Genomic DNA, 21,483 nt, shown 5'->3' on the forward strand with positions numbered 1-21,483 from the left:
ATTAACAGTGTTATGCGGAAACATACAATTGTAAGTGTTTAATTTTTAGTTTTTAATTTTGTAAGCAGATGTTCTGGTTGTTACACAGTTGTATGATGACTGCTCCCATCCATCTGTATACAAAACAAGCACAGGAAATTTATCATTATTAAATCATGTTTCTCATTCTTAAAGGTGAGAATGAAAAGATCGTCACAAAGTAGACGAGGCACTGAACAGCAGACAGGTGAAAAGAACGAAGTTCCTTATGTCCTGGATAATATCGCCTTTCAGAGGGGTGTGAGTGTGTGTATGGATTTGTTAGCTCTTACGAAGTTTTATCTAGCAGGTTAATTATTTTCAGTGTTTTCTAAATGCCTATCTTCATATAAACATATCTTGGTGTTTCCGTCACTCTTAAATATGAAATTGTCCTTTCCCAGTCAAGTTAAAGGGTACATTAACAGGGTGTATACGGCCCAGGAGATCCGGGAAAAACCTGGGAATTTTTCATTGTTTTATTTACCAGTTAAAATGTTGTTACTTAAGAGTGATCTTGCTATTGGCTAACTACATCATGTGTCCTATGCTGTAATCAGCTGGCAAGATCACGTGACATGAGCTATGACTGGCTTACAAAAACGTGTCGCAATCTAGATTTCATCGCTTGGGAAAGTAACATGCAGTTTTTGGTGGAATTCGAATTTATACCTCCATAACATGGAAAAATGCAGCATGCATGTTGCTGCACATCAAAGATCTTTCCAGAACGTGCCCCCCCCCCCCCCCCCCCCCCCCCCCGGTCTCCCCCCCGTCCCCCCTACACACACACACACACACACACACACACACACACACACACACCGGGGTTTCGTTTTCTAAAGTGCCGGTAAATTCTACGTCTGTTTAGGAAACCATAAACATTCTAAGGATTGATAAGTTTTACAGTGACAAGGAAAAGTATACTGTCACTTAACACAGAAAAAGTGTGTTTTCACCCGGGAGAAAGTGTATTTTCAAATGGGAACTCTGGGAAAAATCCAGGAATTTTTTTTTCCCTCCTTGTCCATGTATACACCCTGATTAACATTTTTTAAAACTCATACACAGGTGAGAGAGAGCTGTTGTATAAGAGTTTAAGATTGACATAATACTGCCTGTAAAAAATAAATAAAAATTACCCTTTTGTCATAGGGATTGAAAGTTTGGTTTCATTAAATGTTTTTGGGTCCAGTAAATGTCTTCACTAAATGTTTTAGAGCACCAGTATACCAAGAATTTTTGTACACCGTATTGTTGGGTTTGGGTATCGGAAAGAAACAAAATTTAAAGATGAAATTGTAACTCAGAATAAAGCGCGCGCGCACACACACACCACACACACACACACACACACACACACACACACACACACACACACACACACAAACAAAAGATGCCAAAGTTCAGATGTCAAAATAGTCATGCTATAGTGAATATTGTCCTGCCCAGTAAAATGTTGCAGTGCTACCAATCTTTGGGTTGGTTAACACCATTAATTGGCAAAAGCACAAGAAAACAAAGGAAGTCACACAGAATATTTTTAAGTCTGTGCCAGAGTAACTTAGTTTTTATTCTTAGACATAACGATTCCCTATTGCAAAGCAGTATGGACTGTTATGATATCATTGAACTATGAAAGAGAAATTAAGTAGTTAGACTCTATGTGAGTAATTAAATTAGGAAATAGCAAACTTGACGGTATTGTCTAAGTGTCCCCTAGGTAAAAGGTAAGAATGGTTGACATGGAACTGTCTAAAGACAGGGACGTATGAAAGTCATTCTGTTCATTCATATGACGTTACGAACAGGCTTCGGCATTAACCCCCTCAAGATTGCATTGTTGGACACTTAAAGTACCCATGATTATAAAGGAAAAATTAATTTTTCAGAATATCGACAGCAGTCACAAAACAATTCTCACTTTGTCTCATTTTTGTCTCTCCCCACCATTTCTAAGACTCCAAACCATCCTCCTCTCTTAACATGATGAATCCTATCATATATTAACATCTGTTCTTTTCAAAAATATGCCTTTTGCACTATCAAAATTAAGGTCCCATATCCTGTTTCTGGATGTAATCCTACTCTACATCAGCCTCTTTTACATTTCAAATACCGCTGTCTCTTGCACTTACCTAACTAATGTGTGACCTGTATGCCTCATTTGCCCAGTTTCCACTCCACCAGACTTCTCTCCTCTTACAAAATCCTGCAATTATCTACCCCTCATGTTTCCTTGACAGTACCATCTGCCAAGCCAACTTTAGACTGCAGCACCATGCCAGACTTTATCTCAGAAAGCTGTTCCACATTCTTCTAAACTACCTCAAAAGTGGTGTTTCTCTTCCTGTCCCTTTGCAGCTCCCCGAACAGCCACACTATCAACCTCTTCAACAAACAGAGCTTGGCAAACCACCTTAACATCGCATACCCTTCACCTCTGCCTCAGACCAGTCATAATCACCAGAACCAGTCACAACAGTACAGTGTTCTCAACCTCTCATCCAAAGCATTCTCCCTCCCTGAACTATCTGTATTATCCAGGCGTCTCACTTTCAGCACTAAACCAGCATCTAACCATGCTGTTCTGGTGAAGAACCCATTTCATTATAAACAATGTCAGCTGGAAATACCACTTTGCAACCCAATCCCAAAACCTTTCAAACAGCAAACCTAACATTGAATCCTGCCTTGAACAGTTCTGACCACAATCCTGTCATAATCCACCACTATTACCTTACCATAATCATTTACAAGCCTTGCAAGAATTCCTCACATCCGGCATTGCTTCACAACCTTTCCTCAGGTCTCTACAGCATGACCCGAACTTTTCCTCAGCAGGGCTCCAGGCTCTACATTTCCTGATGACTTCATCATCATCATCCTCCCAGCAGACAAAAGATTTACTGCTGTGGTACTTAACCAACAGAAGTTTGTTAGCAAAGGACTATGCCAGCTGTCTGACACCTCCACATGCAGTGTCTGCCATCAAGGTCCCATCCCTGTGATTTAGACTGGCCTGCTGTCTCTCATAAAAACTTCAGGCCCCTCATTTACACCTCAATCCATAGAACTTCTTACCACCCACTCAAACCCCGCACCCCCACCTTTTAGCTTCTTCCTAAGATCCACAAACCCAATCATCCTGGCCATCCTACAGTTGCTGGCTTCAAAGCACCAACCGAACGTTTATTTGCCTTTCAACTCATAGTACAAAGACATCCCTCCTGTATTAAAGGTACCAACCATTTCCTAGATCGTCTGAAATCTGTGCCCATACCATCCCCACAACACACCTTGCTTCTCGCCATTGATGCCATCTCCCTCGGTCTGCTGCTGAACATTCACTCACTAAGCGCCAACCTGATTGAAACCTATTATATCCTTGCTCATCCCCAAATACCTTCTCCCAATTAAATTTTGTATGGTCCTATCCCGAAACCCATGCAACTTTCCTTGAAGTTGATCACATTGTCGCTGAAGGCCAACTGCACACTTCTGTTCAGAGTAAACCTATTAACAGACAGACTACTTAAATTTTGACAGTTGCCATCATTTCCATGTCAAGCGAGTAAGTGTGCAGACGTTTCCAGATGTGCTAATGGTGGCTGTGTATTGAAAGTGGCTCAAAGAATCCATATTGATGACGTTATGAGGGGTAGAATACTAGGGCAACTGGAGGCTGGTCAAACACGGCAGGCCACAGCACAGGCCCTCCATGTGCCACAAAGTCTGATCTCAAGGTTATGGCAAACAATTCCAGCAGACAGGAAACGTGTCCAGGCGCAACAGTACGTGACGTCCACAGTGTAAAACACCACAAGAAGGCCAATATCTCACCATCAGTGCCCGCAGACAGCCACGGAGTACTGCAGGTAGCCTTGTTCGGCACCTTACCCACAGCCACTGGAACAGTTTTCTCCAGACACAGAGTTCTACAGACAACTGAACAGACATGGTTTATTCACCCGGAGACGTGCAAGGTGCATTCCCACTCATCCCTGGTCACAGGAGAGCCCGTAAAGCCTGGTGTCAAGAACACGGTAACATGGTCATTGGGACAGTGGTCCCAGGTTATGTTCACAGGTCGAGTACAGATACAATCTGAACTGTGATTGTCACTGGGTTTTCATCTGGTGTGAACCAGGAACCAGATTTCTTTAATATATACTGTAAGGTAAGGAAAGAAGTATTAGAAATATAAAAAATATTTTTTTAAACAATGAACCCATCATCATCCCAGATTTATATTTTGCCATGTGATTTACAATAGTATGAAGTAGTTATGGAAATATTTGAAAATTTCAATTATGTACTTTTTGTAGAACAAATTAAAATTAAATCAAAATATTAATTAGTATTTTGAAAAAGGTTATTAATTAGAAGCTATGTTTTGTTGTATATCCCTGGAAAGAGCATGCAAAATGACACCTTTCCCAGTTCTCTAGCTCAATTAGGACAGCTCCTAGGACAATTTAAAAAAAGTCCGTTCATGCATTTTTGGCAAGTTTTTTAAAAGTTTACATAGCCATATTTCAGGAATGGTTTGAGATAAAAAATTTAAATTTGGGATTTTTCTTAGTCTCAGTGCCCACTATAAGTACACCAACTTTCAGCAAAATCTAAGAGGGTGAGGTAAAATAGGTGTTGATTTGACATGGAATGACTCGTTTGTATAACTGTGACTGGTGGATTGCAGAGATTATAGACACCAGTTAAGAGTTAAACGAAATTGTAGTGAACTTTATGCTACCTCATGGACCAGCTGCTGAATGTAGGTTTCCAGCTGAAGGACACCACCACCACCATCAGTGCTCACTTCCTGTTCACAATGTTTTGAAGATTGTAAGTGCTCCAGTTCCTTGGTTCAACAGGAAGGCTCTGTATCAAAGGAAGATACTGATGCAGTGGAACACATTTTTTAGTTCACTGATTGGCTAATTTCAGTACAAAACATAGTGCACAGAAGTTGTATAAATTGAAACATTTAAGTCTTTGGGACACTTCACATACGTTTTGGAACCATTTAAAATGCTTGGAAAAATGAGTCTCTTATTCGTCTTTCAAAACTAAACTTATGTGAAATAAGGCTAGGTTTGAATTTTATGAGCCTGTTATGTGGTGTTGTGACGATAAAACAGGTTTTTATGTATGTCAAAAATTTCAATTGTTTTTGAAACCTGTTCAACCTAAAAGTGGAAGCTGTCCTTTTAACGGAATGTAGAACTATGTGGTACTAATCAACATAAAAAAATTTATTAGTAAAGTTCAGAATGCAATAGTAAAAGAACTTTGAAAAAAACAGTCGTCATATTAACTGACCCACCACTCATAAACAAAATTGCCATAGGAAACCAAGAAATCAAGATTGTAGATAAATTTAGATATCTGGGAGAAATCATAACATACAACCTCAATGAAAAGCCAACATGGCATAACAGAATAAATAAATTGACTAACACGCGATCTAGTGTCAAGAACACCTTCAACAAAAAGAGCCTGTCAATAGCAACAAAATTAAAACACTACAAAACAGCCACTCAACCAGAAATAACATACGCAAGTGAAACCATCTTCTAAATAACTAACACTGCATTAATAGACAAAATACTCAAAATAGAGGGAACAATCATTAGAACATGCATAAATAAATTGTACCAGAACTATGGACACTGGAGAGTAGCAACAAATGAAACAGTCTATAAGGAAATAGCCGGTAATGAGTACAATCAGGAAGAAATATTTCATTTTTCGGATATCTAATCAGAACACCAGACAGCAGGATCATCAGGGGAATAATGGAAAAATTGTGGAAAAGTAATTGCAACATTAAGTGGATCCCAAAAATCAAGGAAGATATGGATGAGCTACGCATTACATTGGAAGACCTAAGAAAAAAAACTGACAAAAGGAGGAAACTCACAGACAAACACACTAGACGGCAAACAAGAATTAACAAACATACAATAGGAAGGGTGATTCCTGATGAAGAAAGAAGAATGAAATCTGAGAGAATGAAGTAGTACTGGGCTGAGAGCAAACTGAAAAATTCTTTGTATGAAGTTGGCTAGAGTGGTCCAATGAAGGCCATAAAATGTATAGTAGTAGTAGTAATAATAATAGTAATAGTAATAGTAAAAGAACTTTGGCAGATAAGTCCAAATGGAGGATTTCTGTGTAATCATAAAGCAATTAACTTTCAAATAAAAACAACCCCCAACAAAATATCTAGAATTGTTACAGTGACAAATTATTTTTAATTTTTTTCAAAAATGGTATGTGCTGTGTCATCTTTGGAGGGCTGTATCTCTGAGATGATAATTTTTATTTTTTTTTTATTTTTTATTTTTTTTTTAACAAAAAAAGTCTTCCTTACCAAGTCCTTCATTTTAACATATGCTAAATTCAATAACATCAGAGGCTGTGAAGGTAAGATTTTTTTCGTAGCCCGCCTGAATTGATACAGACTAATACCATCACAGGTAAGGGCTGGGCTGAGAGCAGTGGGACTGCTGCCGTAGAACTCTGGGAACAAAACATGAAGTACTGCATGGAATGACAACATGTTAAACAAACTGACTGAAAACGATCGAGCTTGCCTCTCGCAACTCTTCAACTCCATATTTGGACACTGTTTACGAACAACGTCACATTAACACTGTGAAAAACATTGTCTGATATGAAACTAAAGATGTGGCATATGCATTTCCAGCTGGAGGTGAATGACACTGAAAATGCACATTTAACCATTCCACTAATAATTTATAGTCCTATGTTATTTGGACAAGAGTCGGGGGAAAAAATTAACACAAACAAAAAAAAAATTGCTGCATGCACACTGGCAAGAAAATGAGCATTCAAACTGTTGATGATACAGGTCCCAATTCTCTTTCTGACCATCAAACACACAAAGAGTCAGAGCAGATGTGGGATCAGCCTGCCAAGACATGGCTATTGTAACCAAAACCCAAACGAGCTGAGTTACGCCTGCGGTAAGTTTCTGTATTTGCTACTCCTGTGAAAACGTGAGAAACAGCCTCTTTACCTTTGAAGTGTCCTTGTGCTGAGGCATTATCAAACACCTTTTGAAGAATAAATGTTTATTAACAAAACAAAATGCAGTTATAATGCCCTTGAATGAATATCCCCATGACTGTATACAACAGAAATCCCTCCTGTTAAGATGTGTGTGTTGTGCCTACAGGACAAACTCAAGTTGTTGTAGGCTGTGGCATGAAGACATGAGACATCTACAGGGCCAGTGCTGCCGGTATATGATGACTGACTTACTGATGGTAAAGACCACGAGTAACTGGACTGGGTCTGCCAGTGTGGAGTTTTGAGACGAAACTGCTGGTACTGCCAGCTTGAGGAGTAGGGCGTAACTGACTTTAGCACGGTCCGGCAATAGTCTGACACGGATGGGTATCAGTGTGGTACTGCGAGGGCATAAGACCTGGTGTAGCTAAGTATTGCCGTGGCGACAGTGCACGCTGCTTGTTAACAAGGCTGGTACCACATACACTGTGAAGGTGATGGGTGACCATGTGGCAAACAGCCCAGGCCATAAAAGGAAAATATTTTGGTGTTGTTGAGACATTTAAGCATGATCTCGTGTAATGGTGGCTGCCTGTGCAGCCTGCCTGGAAGAATTGACTACTGGGCAGATAAAACAGACACTATAGAAATGATTTAGCACAAATTTCAGATGGTCTTTAAGACTGTTCGATGCTCTTTAAGACAGTTCGCAGATGATGCGTTTGTACGTAACAAAGCAGCAATGCCAGGAGACAGTATTGCTTTGCAAAATGACCTGCAGAGGTTTGGTGAATGATGTGGGCTCTGGAAGTTGACCTTCAATGTAAATATATGTAACATATTGCACATATTAGGAAAAGAAAGCCAATACTCTGCACTATTGACGAGAAACTTCTGGAAACGGTATATACGATAAATATCTAGGAGTAACTATCCAGAGTGACCATAAACGGAATGATCACATAATACAAATAGCAGATGTCAGACTGAGATTCATAGAAAGAATTGTTGGGAAATATAACTCATCCATGAAGGAACTGCCTTATAAGTTTGACGTAGTCTATTGTTCACCAATATGTGATGCATCACCGAGAGGTCTACTATTGAAAATTTGAGAAAACTTTCCATGCATAGTTGGACAACGTAGTACTACTTTGAATGAGGACCACAACAAGAAAATTAAAACTAATATAGAGGCTTACCAGCAATCATTTATGCCATTTGCGAGTGGAGCATATTATGGGGGTCGGTATTGGTATCAGAAGTACCCTGTGCCACACACCATTGGGTGGCTTGTGGGGTATGATGTAGATTGAGCTGGCACAAAAGAACCAGCAGCAACAGGTGGCAGTACTTGTAACAAATGGTGCTCAGGAGTCTCAAAATGACAGAGGTGATGCATCACAAGAGAAAGGAGATGCTGAATGGGGACAACATAATGAGCAGTGACATGATCCCACATGTGAATGTAGAAAGAGGGAGGAAGGTTGACTCCAAGATTAAGGAACAGGAGGAAGAAATAGTCTGAAGCATTAGACTAGGCAAGGAGACGAGCTTGTTTGCAAGAGTTCTCGATGATGGTGGAGGCCACAAAAAACCATTCCGGCCAGTTGAGAAAGGCAGACCATGACTCCAGAGTGACTTTGAAACCTGAATCGTTAGATGTTGCAATGTTGATTTGTGGAAAGGAGCAATAGCTGAGCGGGTGAGTTGCTGTTGTGGAAGAATGGTGGTGAGCTGCATGGCATAAGAGTCACACTTGTCTCCATGTCCAGTGGGAATGATGAAGAATTGGCTGTCAGTGGCTCAACCAGTACCTGGCCAAGAGCATATCAATACATTTTTGACTTGCCCTCTGTTGAGTCCTCATCTGCTGCAGAACAGCTGCCAAAGATGGTTTTTCCATGGTGACTAAGAAGGAAAAACGCACTGTTTAGCACTCAAAGCACAGAAGACCAAGATCCACATTTCAGAGAAAAGTTGTCCTGGCACCAAGTTCCAAAAGCAGTGCACACATTGCAAATGAATACTAAACAGTTAAGTTATTTACGAAGCCAAACACAATCATCTGTTACATACATACATACATACATACATACATACCCCACAAGGCGCCATACGGTGTATGGCGGTGAGTACCCCTGTACCACTACTAGTCATTTCCTTTCTTGTTCCACTTGCAAATCGAGCAAGAAAAAAATTCTTGCTGTATGCCTCTGTAAGGGGCCTAATTGCTTTTATCTTATCTTCATGACCCTTACAAGAAATGTGTGTTGATGGCAGTAGAATCATTCTCCAGTCAGTTTCACATGCCGGTGCTCAATATTTCCTCATTAGTGCTCCTTGAAGAGAACGTCGCCTTCCCCTTCAGGGATACACACTTAAGTTCCTGAAGCATCTCCATAATACTTGTATGTTGCTCAGCATTGCAGATCTGTAGCAGAACAGAGCAAAGTACAAAGACTGTAGCGTATCCAGATTACGAGTGTGGCCCAATATTACGATAGTAAACAGCCCAATAAAAGCTGATGATTCCACAGATAGTCTGACAATATAAATTTATTGCATTACCACCAAAAAGTAAAGTCTGACATAAGACAGTAATAACAGAAATGATTGTCCTTGACCAAAGGTGAGTATGATTCCAAGTCCAAAGAAACATCAGTTCAATAATCAATATAGCACAACTACACAGTAGCACTGGGTTTCCACAAAGAAGACTGGTAGCTGCTACACAGCATAATAGTGATGCTGTATGGTGCAGACTCAATTGAAGCTCAAATAGATGGGATGCCGTAGGTGTCCAGTGCAAGTGGCATAGAGCAGAGTTGGCTGAAGGTTGCACGATGGCTTAAGTACACTGCTGGTGAAGGGAAATATCCATGGGCTCTTGAAGGCTACATGACCTAGGAGCCCACTTGATAGCATTGCACTGCCTATGAACGATGATGGATGTTTCCGATGGCACCTGCTAGCATTAAGCCTGTAGAAAGAATGTTTGTAATCGGCACAGAATCCAAATATTCTATGTATGAGCGAGATGCATAAAGAGCCTCTGAAGGAGGAACATCTGCGGGCCAAGGCGTGACACTCCACCGGGCATAGGCATTGTGCTAGAACCAGGAGTGGTGGACAATGTAGGAGTCAAGCTCTGCACACACTAACATTTCCTTTCTTGCAATTATTACCAAGATCGATTAATGATAGTTCTGTCAAGTCAATTCTAAATTTTAATGCTGTATTAGACACCCACTGAACCAGAATGACCAGTTTTTATTTGCTTTGGTGCTTTTTGTGTTAGGTTATTTATTGGTGGCTGACATGTTCCGTGAGAGAGAAGGCCTAACCATTGAATATAGTAATGTAGTTTAAAATCTTGACAACTGCTTGTCCTGTGAGCTAATAGTTGTCAACCTCTGCCCTTTCTTTTATTCTGTTAGGTTGTAGTTGAAGACAAGATTCACTGTTGTAGAAATATGTATAAGAAGTTGTTGACTTTTGCATTTACACTGACTACTTGATGAATCTCAATCCAATGTTTTCCCATAATTTTTCTACTTATTGCCCATGATCCTGTGAAATAGTACTTTTCTTCCAAATTGTAAACCTAACTGATCAGCATATTTTATTAATGTTTGATCACCATGGGACAATATAAATTAATTATTGCATTTACATCTAATGATTGAATGTAGCTGTTCACAATCAGATTCTCAGTAGCAGTTCAACTGTGTTCTTCAATCCTTATTGAGAACTTGACTATGCCAAATAATAAAATGATGGCAGTCAAGAACTTCAGTTGATGGTGATCCAAATTATCAAACAGAAAATAAACTTTAAAATCTCTAAAATAATAATCCCACACTTGAGTCCTCATAACATTATTAAAGCTCTTTCTAGCTGTTTTATAGAACTGGAGATATTTCATGCTGGTATCCTGTAAATGCATACTAACTTGTATGTTTCTTAATCCACTATTGCATCAGTAACTATTGTCCTATACATGTAGCCACTCCCCTCTCCTTTTAGGTTCTAGAGTAGCATTGTACGAAGACACACAAAAAAGTATTGTATTCTTGTGAGTCGTGTAGTGATCAGTGACTAACTTATGTGCAACAAACATTTCCCACTAGCATCATCACTGTTCTTGCATACGAAAATTCAATAACTTAAATCATAGTGGATTTTTAAAAGATTGTGAGCTGCACCTATAATTGAATGTCTGTTCATGCAGACTGAGTTGCTGTATTGCATCATAAGGCTTTCACATGAATGTCAGATCTACATATTGCTTAGCTTTACCTCATGGAAGCCATTGTATAACCAAAAGATAGTGTCACAGTATTACTTCAGAACAAAGTAATGTATTTATACTATTTTATAAGACTTCTTCAGTAAACTATAAGAATTATATTTATTGCTTGTTACCATGATATGTTGTTACAATCTGTTATTGACAGACAAATGCTCTGTATGGACATACATAATCATCATCATCATCTTCTTTTTCATCAGATTTACAAGTTGGGTAATCCCAGTAGATAAATAAAAATAAGTACTATGATTCCAGTTATGGTACCAAAGAAGCTTGGGTGTTATATTGTTACGTAAACTGTATGCTCATGCTCATACCCCGAGTCTAATTTTTTAAATCCTAGTTAATATATAAATTGTTTCTCTCTGTGTACAAGGTTACAATTCCAATATATAACCAGTCAATTTCAACATAATATAGCTATAATAATTATTATTATTATTATTATTATTATTATTATTATTATTATTATTGTTAAATATATCCAACAATTATAAAATATTCTTATTGTTCCATGTAAAACTAATATACACACTTCAGTGTAAAATAGAAATGTTTCTGGGACCATAGATCACTTGATTCTGATGATGAACCATACTTCTAATCTGCGAAGTGCTGCAGGAGAAGTATAATGTGAAAATGGTGTCGTGAATTTGTACTTCATCCAGGAGAACTTAAAGTAGGTTGGTGACAAGTGATAAAGCAGAACACAAAAATCATAGTTATGACATTATATTTTTACAGACTGGAATTTGAAATAGTAGTTTTTCATACATTGTTCATTAAACAGCAGATACCCAACGAATATCTAGAGGAGAGGCATTAGCCCTTATCCACGTAATGTCACATTACTAATGAAGTGAAATTTATGACAAGCTTACTGTGGTATTATATGTGCTGGATGATTGCATGATGAGTGAAGTTTAAAGACAAAAAGAAAAAAGGGGTATTTTGTGGATAGAGAGTAGGCATTGTAAAAACTTAATTAATACTTTGTTTCTCTTAGATGTTCCTTTCAACTGTATACTTTCCTTGCAAACTGTATTTTATGTTTCCCTGTTTTTGTTTGTTATGTAATGTTGGCATCTTACATCAGTGATTGATTTTATGTTTGTACACTTAACACCACAAAAAGTGGTGGTGGATAATCACAGGCAGAATCAAAGTCTGCTGCAGTGCTGACACAAATGAAATACAACATGCAATTAAACCAGTTTACTTTGAGAACACACAGAAGAGGAGTTATTACTTGAATTTGGTGCAAATGTAATCTTGTCTCTATTGTAGAAGTATTCAAAATCTTTCCCGAAAAATGTAAGATGCATTGAGAAATATTTGCTGGGTGATAACTGTAGCCGAATGGGGTAAACCTTTAGGCTTCTTACATAAAGGAGCAGAGGTTTGTTTCCATATTAAGTGCGAATAGAATTTTTTTGTCTTTTTGTTCTTTGCCATATGATATGCATACTGTATAGAAGACAATTCTCTTTTCTGATGACTTACAGTTAATTTTCCGCAGCAGATATTTTTAGGCTGTAAATAAACTAGTGAAACGTATGATGGCAGTAGCATTTACTGTTAACCCAGCCATTAGGATATTCTAACTGCTGCAGTAGTAGTAGTAGTATCCATCATATTGTAGCATAAGGACAAAGATTATCACAAATGGATTATTCAGTCTACACAACAGTAGCAGCATAAACACAGTGAGATTTTCTAATGATTATTCAATTCTGGCAAGGGAAACATACATCTGACATCTCACAGTATTTTATGCACTTTTAATACAATGAAAATGGGATATCAGTGTTACCACAAGTTCTGGAAATAAGGGGATTTCAAAAGTATCTGGAAAAGTCAGGGAAATATGGAAACAAAAACCCTGGAAAACTTTGTATTTGACTCTTTTGATGAAATATTGGGTGTTACAGATAAAAGTAGCCTGTGTAAGTATAAAGGAAAAAAGGTGTGAAATTACAGAATTTATTTACAATGGAAAAATAAATAAGTACATTAATAGAAGATCTTGAAAGTGAGCCCTGCATGAAAAAAAATCAAATGTTGTTAGATCCGGCAAATGTTGTGGTCATAAATGTTTGCTGACAGTTTGTTCCTCAGTGCAGACATTATAGATTCATTCCAGGGATACCGTAGATGTGTGGCATGCTGAGCCATCTTGCTGGAAGAAACAGCATTGTCCTCCATATTCATTGAGTTTGAGCAGAAAATGTATCAAAAATTTCTATATATGCGTCGGTGTTGAGGGTAGCATCGAAAAATATTGGCCAGGTTATGCATGCTGCTGTTATAATGCACCAAGCACAGATTCTTTTTTATCTTCTTTTTTTTCCTTCCATCATGATTATTATGTATAATTGTCCATTGTTGTAGCTGTTTAATCTATTTCAGAAGTCAAAACATTGCATTCGCATTCAAATGGGACACGGCTACTTTTAACTGCGCCAACTCGTAGTTTGTTTATAAGTCACCTGACATCATAGCAGGCCAGGTGCAGCCAAGTAGCTTCTAGATGTAGTACGCCCCTCCCTACTGAATCCTTCATATCGCTTCACCCCTTCCCACCAATGCCCTCAGCTAGCTTGTTTGCTTGCTGCTAGCTGAACAGCTCCTGATGAGAGGGGCAGGGAGGCGTGAGGAGTGGTTTCTTCAGATCTCATACTATTCGCACAGGTTATCCATTGGACGGTTGATCACTATGGTCCCAGTTCAACGACATGGCTGTTGGTGATTCAAGACTGCAGCCATAAATACCTGGCCATGCACGAGTGGATTTCCGGAATGGGCCAGAACCGTTGACCAGTTCTGAGGTATAAATGGTGACTCAGACCTGCCAATCTGAGGCACATTGTCTGCCACCAATGTGCAGGCACCACGCGTCAGAGCTAATCTCTCTGATCTGCCCACAGGCCAGGTTCATTCCTGTGTGGTGTAAGTCAGTGGATTTTTGTGATTTATCTGCAAACCCAGGAATGTGGTGCATCTTTTTCGGTCAGAAGCCACAGGCGATGGATTTCAGGGATTGCAAATAAGGTTCACACACCACACAGAGGTATCTCCTGCACCCTTGTTGAGCAAAAAAGGACCCGTTTTTTGGGCAGCATTATTCAATCAAGATTTTTATGAAACTGGGGAAAAACAGGGCGGAGACACTCGAAATGCTTCAACACGCCTACGGTGACATGGCGACGAAATAAAGCCAGACTTCATGTGGCTCAAGACCCTTCAGGAAGGTCAGGAGCACGTCGACAATGACTGCTGTGGATCCCCATCAAAATCATGAATGGACAAATCGGTGCATAAAGTGCACCGAGTTGTGGGCAACGATTGACGATTAAGTGTTTGGATGATTGCAGAGGAGTGTGGAATACCCAGAACCACCATTCACTACATTTTAACTGAGGATCTTCACATGAGGAAAGTCTGCACAAAAGTAGTGCTAGAAGTCCTGACAAGTGAGATAGAGTGCGGTGTTTGCTGAACTGCCACGAATTGCATAAACAAAGTGTCAGAGCAGAGAGTGGCGCACCAAGGATTCTCCTCACCTGAAAAGGAAGGGTGAGCAAATCGTGAATTAAGACAATGCTCATTGTGTTTTTTGACAGAAAAGGTGTGATTCACAGTGAATTTGTACTATAAGGAAAAACAGTCATCAAGGAGTTCTGCTGTGAAGAGTTGCTGGCCAAAATTGGTATGGCTATGGTGTCCCAGCCGCCGTACAACTCCACCCAGGTGACACTGTACAACTCCGTCCAGGCGATCTTCTTTATGTTCCCAAGGATCAAAAGATCCCTGATGCATGGAACACTGGAGGCGGTAAAAGCAACTTCGACGACCACACTGAAGGAGATTCCTGTTGATGACTTCCAGGATACCTTCAGTGATTGGGTGAAGTTTTGACAATGGTGCATGGAAGAATGCTTTGAAAAGCTATGAAAAGATTGTAAACTGTTATTAAATAAATGATTTTTTAAAAATCCTTCTGGGAACTTCTGGGACACACCCTGCATATTAAAGTGTGAGTATGGACAGTGCTAGGAAGTAAGCTATGGCAGACACTGGCAGTTCATGTGCTATGTACTTGTATATGAAGGGGTTATTTCAATAGTGGTACAAGTCCATTTTTGTTCATTCTGAGATACAGAGTTCTAAAGCCAAATGAGCGTTGAAAAATCTGCAGTTAAGTTACCAGACATTTTATTGGCATTCAGTATAGTATTGGTTTATACAAATGGTCCCCACCTTTCACACTTTGTTCAAGAGGCATATCTATTTCTGAAATTATTGATGGTATTGTAAATCTGCCTATGCAGCTAAAAGAAACTATATGTATTTTTATCACAAAATATTTTTCATTATATTGAAATAAAATAACAGTAGTGGTCTGTAATGAAAATCTGGTTTGCTTTTTATAGCAAAAAACAGAATGTTGTCAAAGATGATGTTGATACTGACAATAGGTAATGTCCGATTTTCCCTCACATCGGGGAACACCATGTGTTGGCATGGTTTTCCAGGTATTTCTGCGTTTTGCTCTGTTGTTTCTTGTACTGTGTTCCAAAAACAGATTCAAAATACTACCAGTTATTATAAAGCAGATTGACATTAACAAGAGAATGGTTCTGGACTGTAGAATGCTAGAGTTCAATATGGTGAGGCTTTAAAGCAGAAGCAGTGTGAAGGTGAAGCAACTGAGAGAGTGTGGCCCATCATTCAACTGAAGGCCAAAAACTTGTGGATACCGGCCAAGACAGCCACATAACTGAGTGGAATGGATGCAGAGATAGTGTCCCCATAAAGGAGTTTTCACTGGTTTTTATTGATTGTTTTTAACCGTTTGTCTGACTTTTTTTGTTTGGCAAAATGGTGAATATTAATGGGCAGGAAAGTTGTCATTATATTTTACCTGAGTTTTGTTGTTCTTATTTTCGAAACTTTACTGATTTGTTATGTGTTTCTTGCCCAGTCTGACAACTCACTTAGAAACTTCATAAATCCTACATAGGAGAATGTGCAAAAACTTGCTGTTAATTTGAAGTTAGTTATGTCGCTAATAACCCCAGAAATCCTTTAACTAAAAATGGCTTCTATTTCATAACTTACATGTTTACTTGTCCCTTCAGATCATAAATCCTTTACAGGAATCATTGACCTGCCGGTCAGTCAAAATAGTTAAAAACATGTTCAAAAATGCAGAAGTCCTTGCATGTTTTTGTCAGCATACCTGCTTACTCACCCTACAGATCTCAAAATTTCCACTGGATACTTATTACTCAGCTTTTAAACTCTTCTCCTCATAGGATGCAGATCATTGAAGCAGAATACTAAGTAGTGAAGAAACCATATATTGTATCCTTTTGAAGGCCAAAAAAATTATTAACAAACAGTGCCCTGTTCATACTGTTAATTTCTTCTATGGATTAAACAAAAAGTAATAGCAGCGGGATTTGATCAAAACCCTACTTGCTTAGCAGTCTGTCAACTATGTCACTGAATTATGAATTCGCAAAGCTAAGTGCCACACTTTTCGCGTATTTGTCACTATTACTCTGCCCTTGAATTGTCAGTTAGGCTTAACACCCTCAATTGCGCTCATCTGTCCTTTACTTTCATGAGAATTATCATAAATTCTGTAATGTGACTGGTTATTGCATGATATGGTGTACAATTTAAATTTCATCCACCACCGCTTTTTGTGCTTTTGAGAATTCCTATCTTATTTTGAATTATTTGGCATTTTATTTCCCATCTTCATTTGGTTTTATATTTAATCTTGCACCTCAGGGAAAGTAAACCTGTTTTCATATGTTTGATACTCTGTGATTTGATGGTAAAGGACATAAGTTTCACAGCTTTCGATTGCAAAAAAATAAAGCATCAAATTCCAGGAAAAAAAAGAATGGTTGCATATATTTTTGAATGTGCTCTGAAATCTCAAACCTAATGTGATTGTCAAGTGCTTGCTATGTTTTGGCAGAAGACTACATTTTGCTTCTTCTGGTAGTAAGCACATGAATAAGATAGCAGTTTCATACTCATTTGTGCCCGATTTTATTCAACTCACTCACCCATAGACTATATCCTTTGTATGAATGATTTCTCTTACATATACTCAAAAGTTACTTAATGGAGAGCATAAATTTGTCATCTGCATATATGAAAGAACACACACACACACACACACACACACACACTACGACCATTGCCCACCACGAGAATGAATGGCCCCTGCTGGCGCAGCAAACAAGGCATACTAAAGAAAGTGTATATAAGCAGATAAGGGATTAATGGGGAAATCCACTAGCATATGCGACTTTGACAAAAGAGAGGTTATTTTCAATCAGCTGTTTGCATGGTATCGTTGTGAGAATCTATGGAAAGTGGTGGAAGGTGGTAGGTGACAAGGGGTTGGACATTCATGCCTCATCACTGAAGTTGCTGGTGGAAAATGGGATAAACTGCAATTTGTTTCAGATCTGATGACAGTGCAGTGCTGGTCAGGCACACCACTGTTTTTTGGAACACACTGTTCAGTTCACATATTTGAAGATGGGATTTCTAGCAAACAGCAGACAACCCCTACATGTTCCCTTGTTGATCATACAATATCATTCAAGATTGCAGTGGGCATGAGGCCATAAGTATTGGTGTGGATCAATGAAAACGTATCTTCTGTTCAAATAAGTCACTTTCCAACACCAGGTCAACAGTCATGAGCAGATATGCCATCATCCAGACGAAACAGCTATCAAAATATACACTACCTAGACCAGTGGGGCAGTGTAGCTTTCCATATATTGCCTTATGCTACATGAAGATAGCAAAATTGGGGAAAATCTTTGTTTAGTCCTAAGCTGTATGTTTTTTATGGTTGTATCTTCATGAAAAACAGCAGAAGAAATTATTAATAAACACAGTATACATGAAACAATGAAAAAGCACTTGGCTGCTCACCATATAAGAACAATTAAACCTTTTAGTTGGTCTGGTGTCATGTTGAAGTTTAAACATTAAGATGTGTGAAGTACTATATACATGCTCTCATGCCTTACTCTCTCTAGTTTCTGGTGTGACTAATCTATTGTTTTGTTTTCAGGCCCATTCATGGTTTAATCTTCTTGTTTAAATGGGTACAAGATGATGAGCCTTCAGGCTCTGTTGTGCAGGACAGTAGGCTGGATAAAATATTTTTTGCCCGTCAGGTTTGTTGAATTATAGCATATCAAATTAAGGCCATAAGCTAGAATATAACTTGGAAAGACAAGAACTTGTCATTGAAAAATTTTAACATTCTCAATCAACTCTCTCAAGAGACACCCCTTGTAATTACAGTCAGCATTATTTTGTGTTTTCAGGTTATCAACAATGCCTGTGCCACACAGGCAATCCTGAGTATTCTTTTCAACTGCATACATGCTGATATTAGTTTAGGCAGTACTTTAACAGAATTCAGAGATTTCTGTCAGTCGTTTGATGCAAATATGAAAGGTTTAGCTTTAACGAATTCACAGACAATCCGAACAGTACACAACTCATTCGCACGGTAAGTATCATGCAACTGAATATTTATATTATTTGAAGACCTACTTTTATAATATTTGGAATAAAATGCTGTCAGCAGTAAGGAGACAGAGGAAGGCAGCACTGATCTCAGTACCCCCAGTATAGTCTGGTGAAATTTAAGTGTTTTAAACATTTCTTTTTTCTTTCATTGACAGATAACGAAGGAAAAATAATGTTCACTGTGTTAGTCATAAATTGTATTTCTGGTTCATTCCAGAGACACGGTATTGAAGGGTGTAATTTAGAAAATTGTGTATATAAATAATGGGTGAAAAATAAAGTAAAATCAGCATCAGTGTATACAGTTGTGCCTCCGGCATTTTTTAAAATGGATTTTAGCAATACTGAAGGGGAGGACAGTGGAATTGCTATGGGTTCTTCACAGCCTAATGCAGCTGTGAGCACCTGTTCACTACTACCTTATATATATACTCCATACGTACATAATTATGAAGAGGAAAGTTTCCACTCACCGTGTAGCGGAGATGCTGAGTTGCGACTCAGCATATAGCGACTCACCATATAGCGGAGTTGCGACTCAGCATCTCCGCTATATGGTGAGTAGCAACTTTCTTTCTCATAATACTTTACTTTCCATCTTGGATTTTCCATATGCACATTGTCGGATTATCTGTTTTGACTGTTGCACAAAGCCCAAATGAATGTGTAGCGCCCACTTTTGAGGTGAGAGTGGTATCCTGTCTCACATTAATGTGATCCATAGATAGGAAGGTAATATATAGTGTGCGCAAAATGCCATGGCCACTAGATGTGCAGTCAGCTGGGAAAGTGCAGGGATCGCTGTAGGGGAAATGGCAAGCACTAAACTGAAGCCTATGCTCAATTTTTTTTGTAAATATTAAGTGGGGTCTCTCCGTGCCCATAGTGACCATTCAAAAAGATCTACTGTCACCTACGCTTCATTATTATCTAAAAAGAATTCTGCCAAAAGTGCAGTGATTTATTTTCACATGACTTGTTAATCATTTGTAACTTTCAGAGAAGCATCATAAGTCGTGAATTTCGAGTAACAGCTATACATTTGTCTGGTTGCCAAGTCAAAATTTGCTTCTTTTGCCAAAATGTAGAGGCATTTATACTGTCTCACCTCACTAACACATTGTGCAGATACAATTGCGAGAGAATTCTGAAACAGTGGTGTATTAAGTTTAGTAAATGAGGTATTGAGGAAAAGTAAAGTCTGTAGCTAATGAAAAAGCACATCCTCAGTACAGGGGGGGAGGGGGGGGACAAAAAAAAATAAAACACATGTACTGCATCCACATATATATTGTTTCAAAACCCATTGCATCTTTCATTTCACTAGCTATTGATGGCCCTTAAAAATTACAGTCTTCCACCAAAAAAGTCTGTAGTTATTGGAATAACACAGTATATGATGAAGTTTTACACAATAAGAGTATGGTAAAATACTCACCTCTTTGTGTGCTGTTATATGCCAAAACCTCATTTTGATATCTCAAACTGTTTATGAAATAGAAGAGGAATGTTGTGGACATTTCACTCTGTCTTTATTGCTGGTGCAACACAATCGCAAATGAGTGTGCTACATCAGATCAGTTTTCTCGAGATTGGTGCCAGGTAGATACCTCTAAAGAAAAATTCTATATGTTAGGTAAATTTTGTATGCAATAACATGTTATATGCACCAAACTCAAAATCATAGTGAACTCTATTTTTCATTGCACGCTTTTCCATATTATGCACTGTGTCTTACTTTCAAGTAAATAACACAACTACTATGTCCATTAACGAAATGATGGATACATCATCATGAATCTGATATACGAAGCTAAAAGTAAATCAAAAATGAATTTTTTTTAACAAATATTTTTTATAAAATCGTTTGAGAAAAATCGCAGGGTGTGCACCTCGATCCTGTCTTTTCTGACCAACCAATACTTATCAGTCTCCCCTTCCGAACAAATGAATGAATTCGTCCAGCACTTTGGATGGAAACTGGTCACTGCGCTTCGGCCACTGTATCCTGTGCGACTTATAAAAAATAACTTTACATTTACAGCAACAACACAGGGAGTTATACATGTTTTATGGAAGATGGGGTTGGTCCATTGTGTAATAAATTTTTTGTAGTCAAAGCTCTTGCTATATAAACTTCAGAGGATTTTTCTCTATAGTTTTATTGTTTAATTTAATAGAGACTATTATTTGTTACTACACTTGAGTTCTTTGAGAGTTTTCAATTTTTGTACATAGATGTTAATTATCTGTGCTGTCTTCAAATGATTTCATTAAAGTCAGTAAACATGCTTTTATTCCTCTTGCTATGTATAATTCTTTTGGGCTTAAGTATTCATCGCTTATCATGAACTGATGCAAAGATTACAGCAGATGAAGTGTAATCAAGATATAAATAATGTCAAGCCAGTTGCTTCAGTGCTACTTACTTTGTTCCACATATGTGCCACATAAAGAAAATTGTAGAGGCTGTGGGGGAAACTTCTTTAAAGGTAAGAGAAGAACGTTTTATCCAACATAGGTATGTA

General features: G+C 38.4%; 1 protein-coding gene across 1 annotated transcript in view; it reads left to right on the forward strand.

Annotated features, from left to right (window-relative positions):
- Positions 1-21,483, forward strand: part of LOC126266743 (ubiquitin carboxyl-terminal hydrolase isozyme L5) — a 57,537-nt gene that overhangs the window by 8,475 nt on the left and 27,579 nt on the right. The window contains exons 3-4 of the mRNA XM_049971244.1: positions 18,489-18,594; positions 18,748-18,935. Of these exons, the coding sequence (XP_049827201.1) occupies positions 18,489-18,594; positions 18,748-18,935 (294 nt within the window). The remainder of the gene's footprint in view (positions 1-18,488; positions 18,595-18,747; positions 18,936-21,483) is intronic.

Source organism: Schistocerca gregaria, chromosome 4, assembly GCF_023897955.1.
Source record: "Schistocerca gregaria isolate iqSchGreg1 chromosome 4, iqSchGreg1.2, whole genome shotgun sequence".
NCBI lineage: Eukaryota > Metazoa > Arthropoda > Insecta > Orthoptera > Acrididae > Schistocerca > Schistocerca gregaria.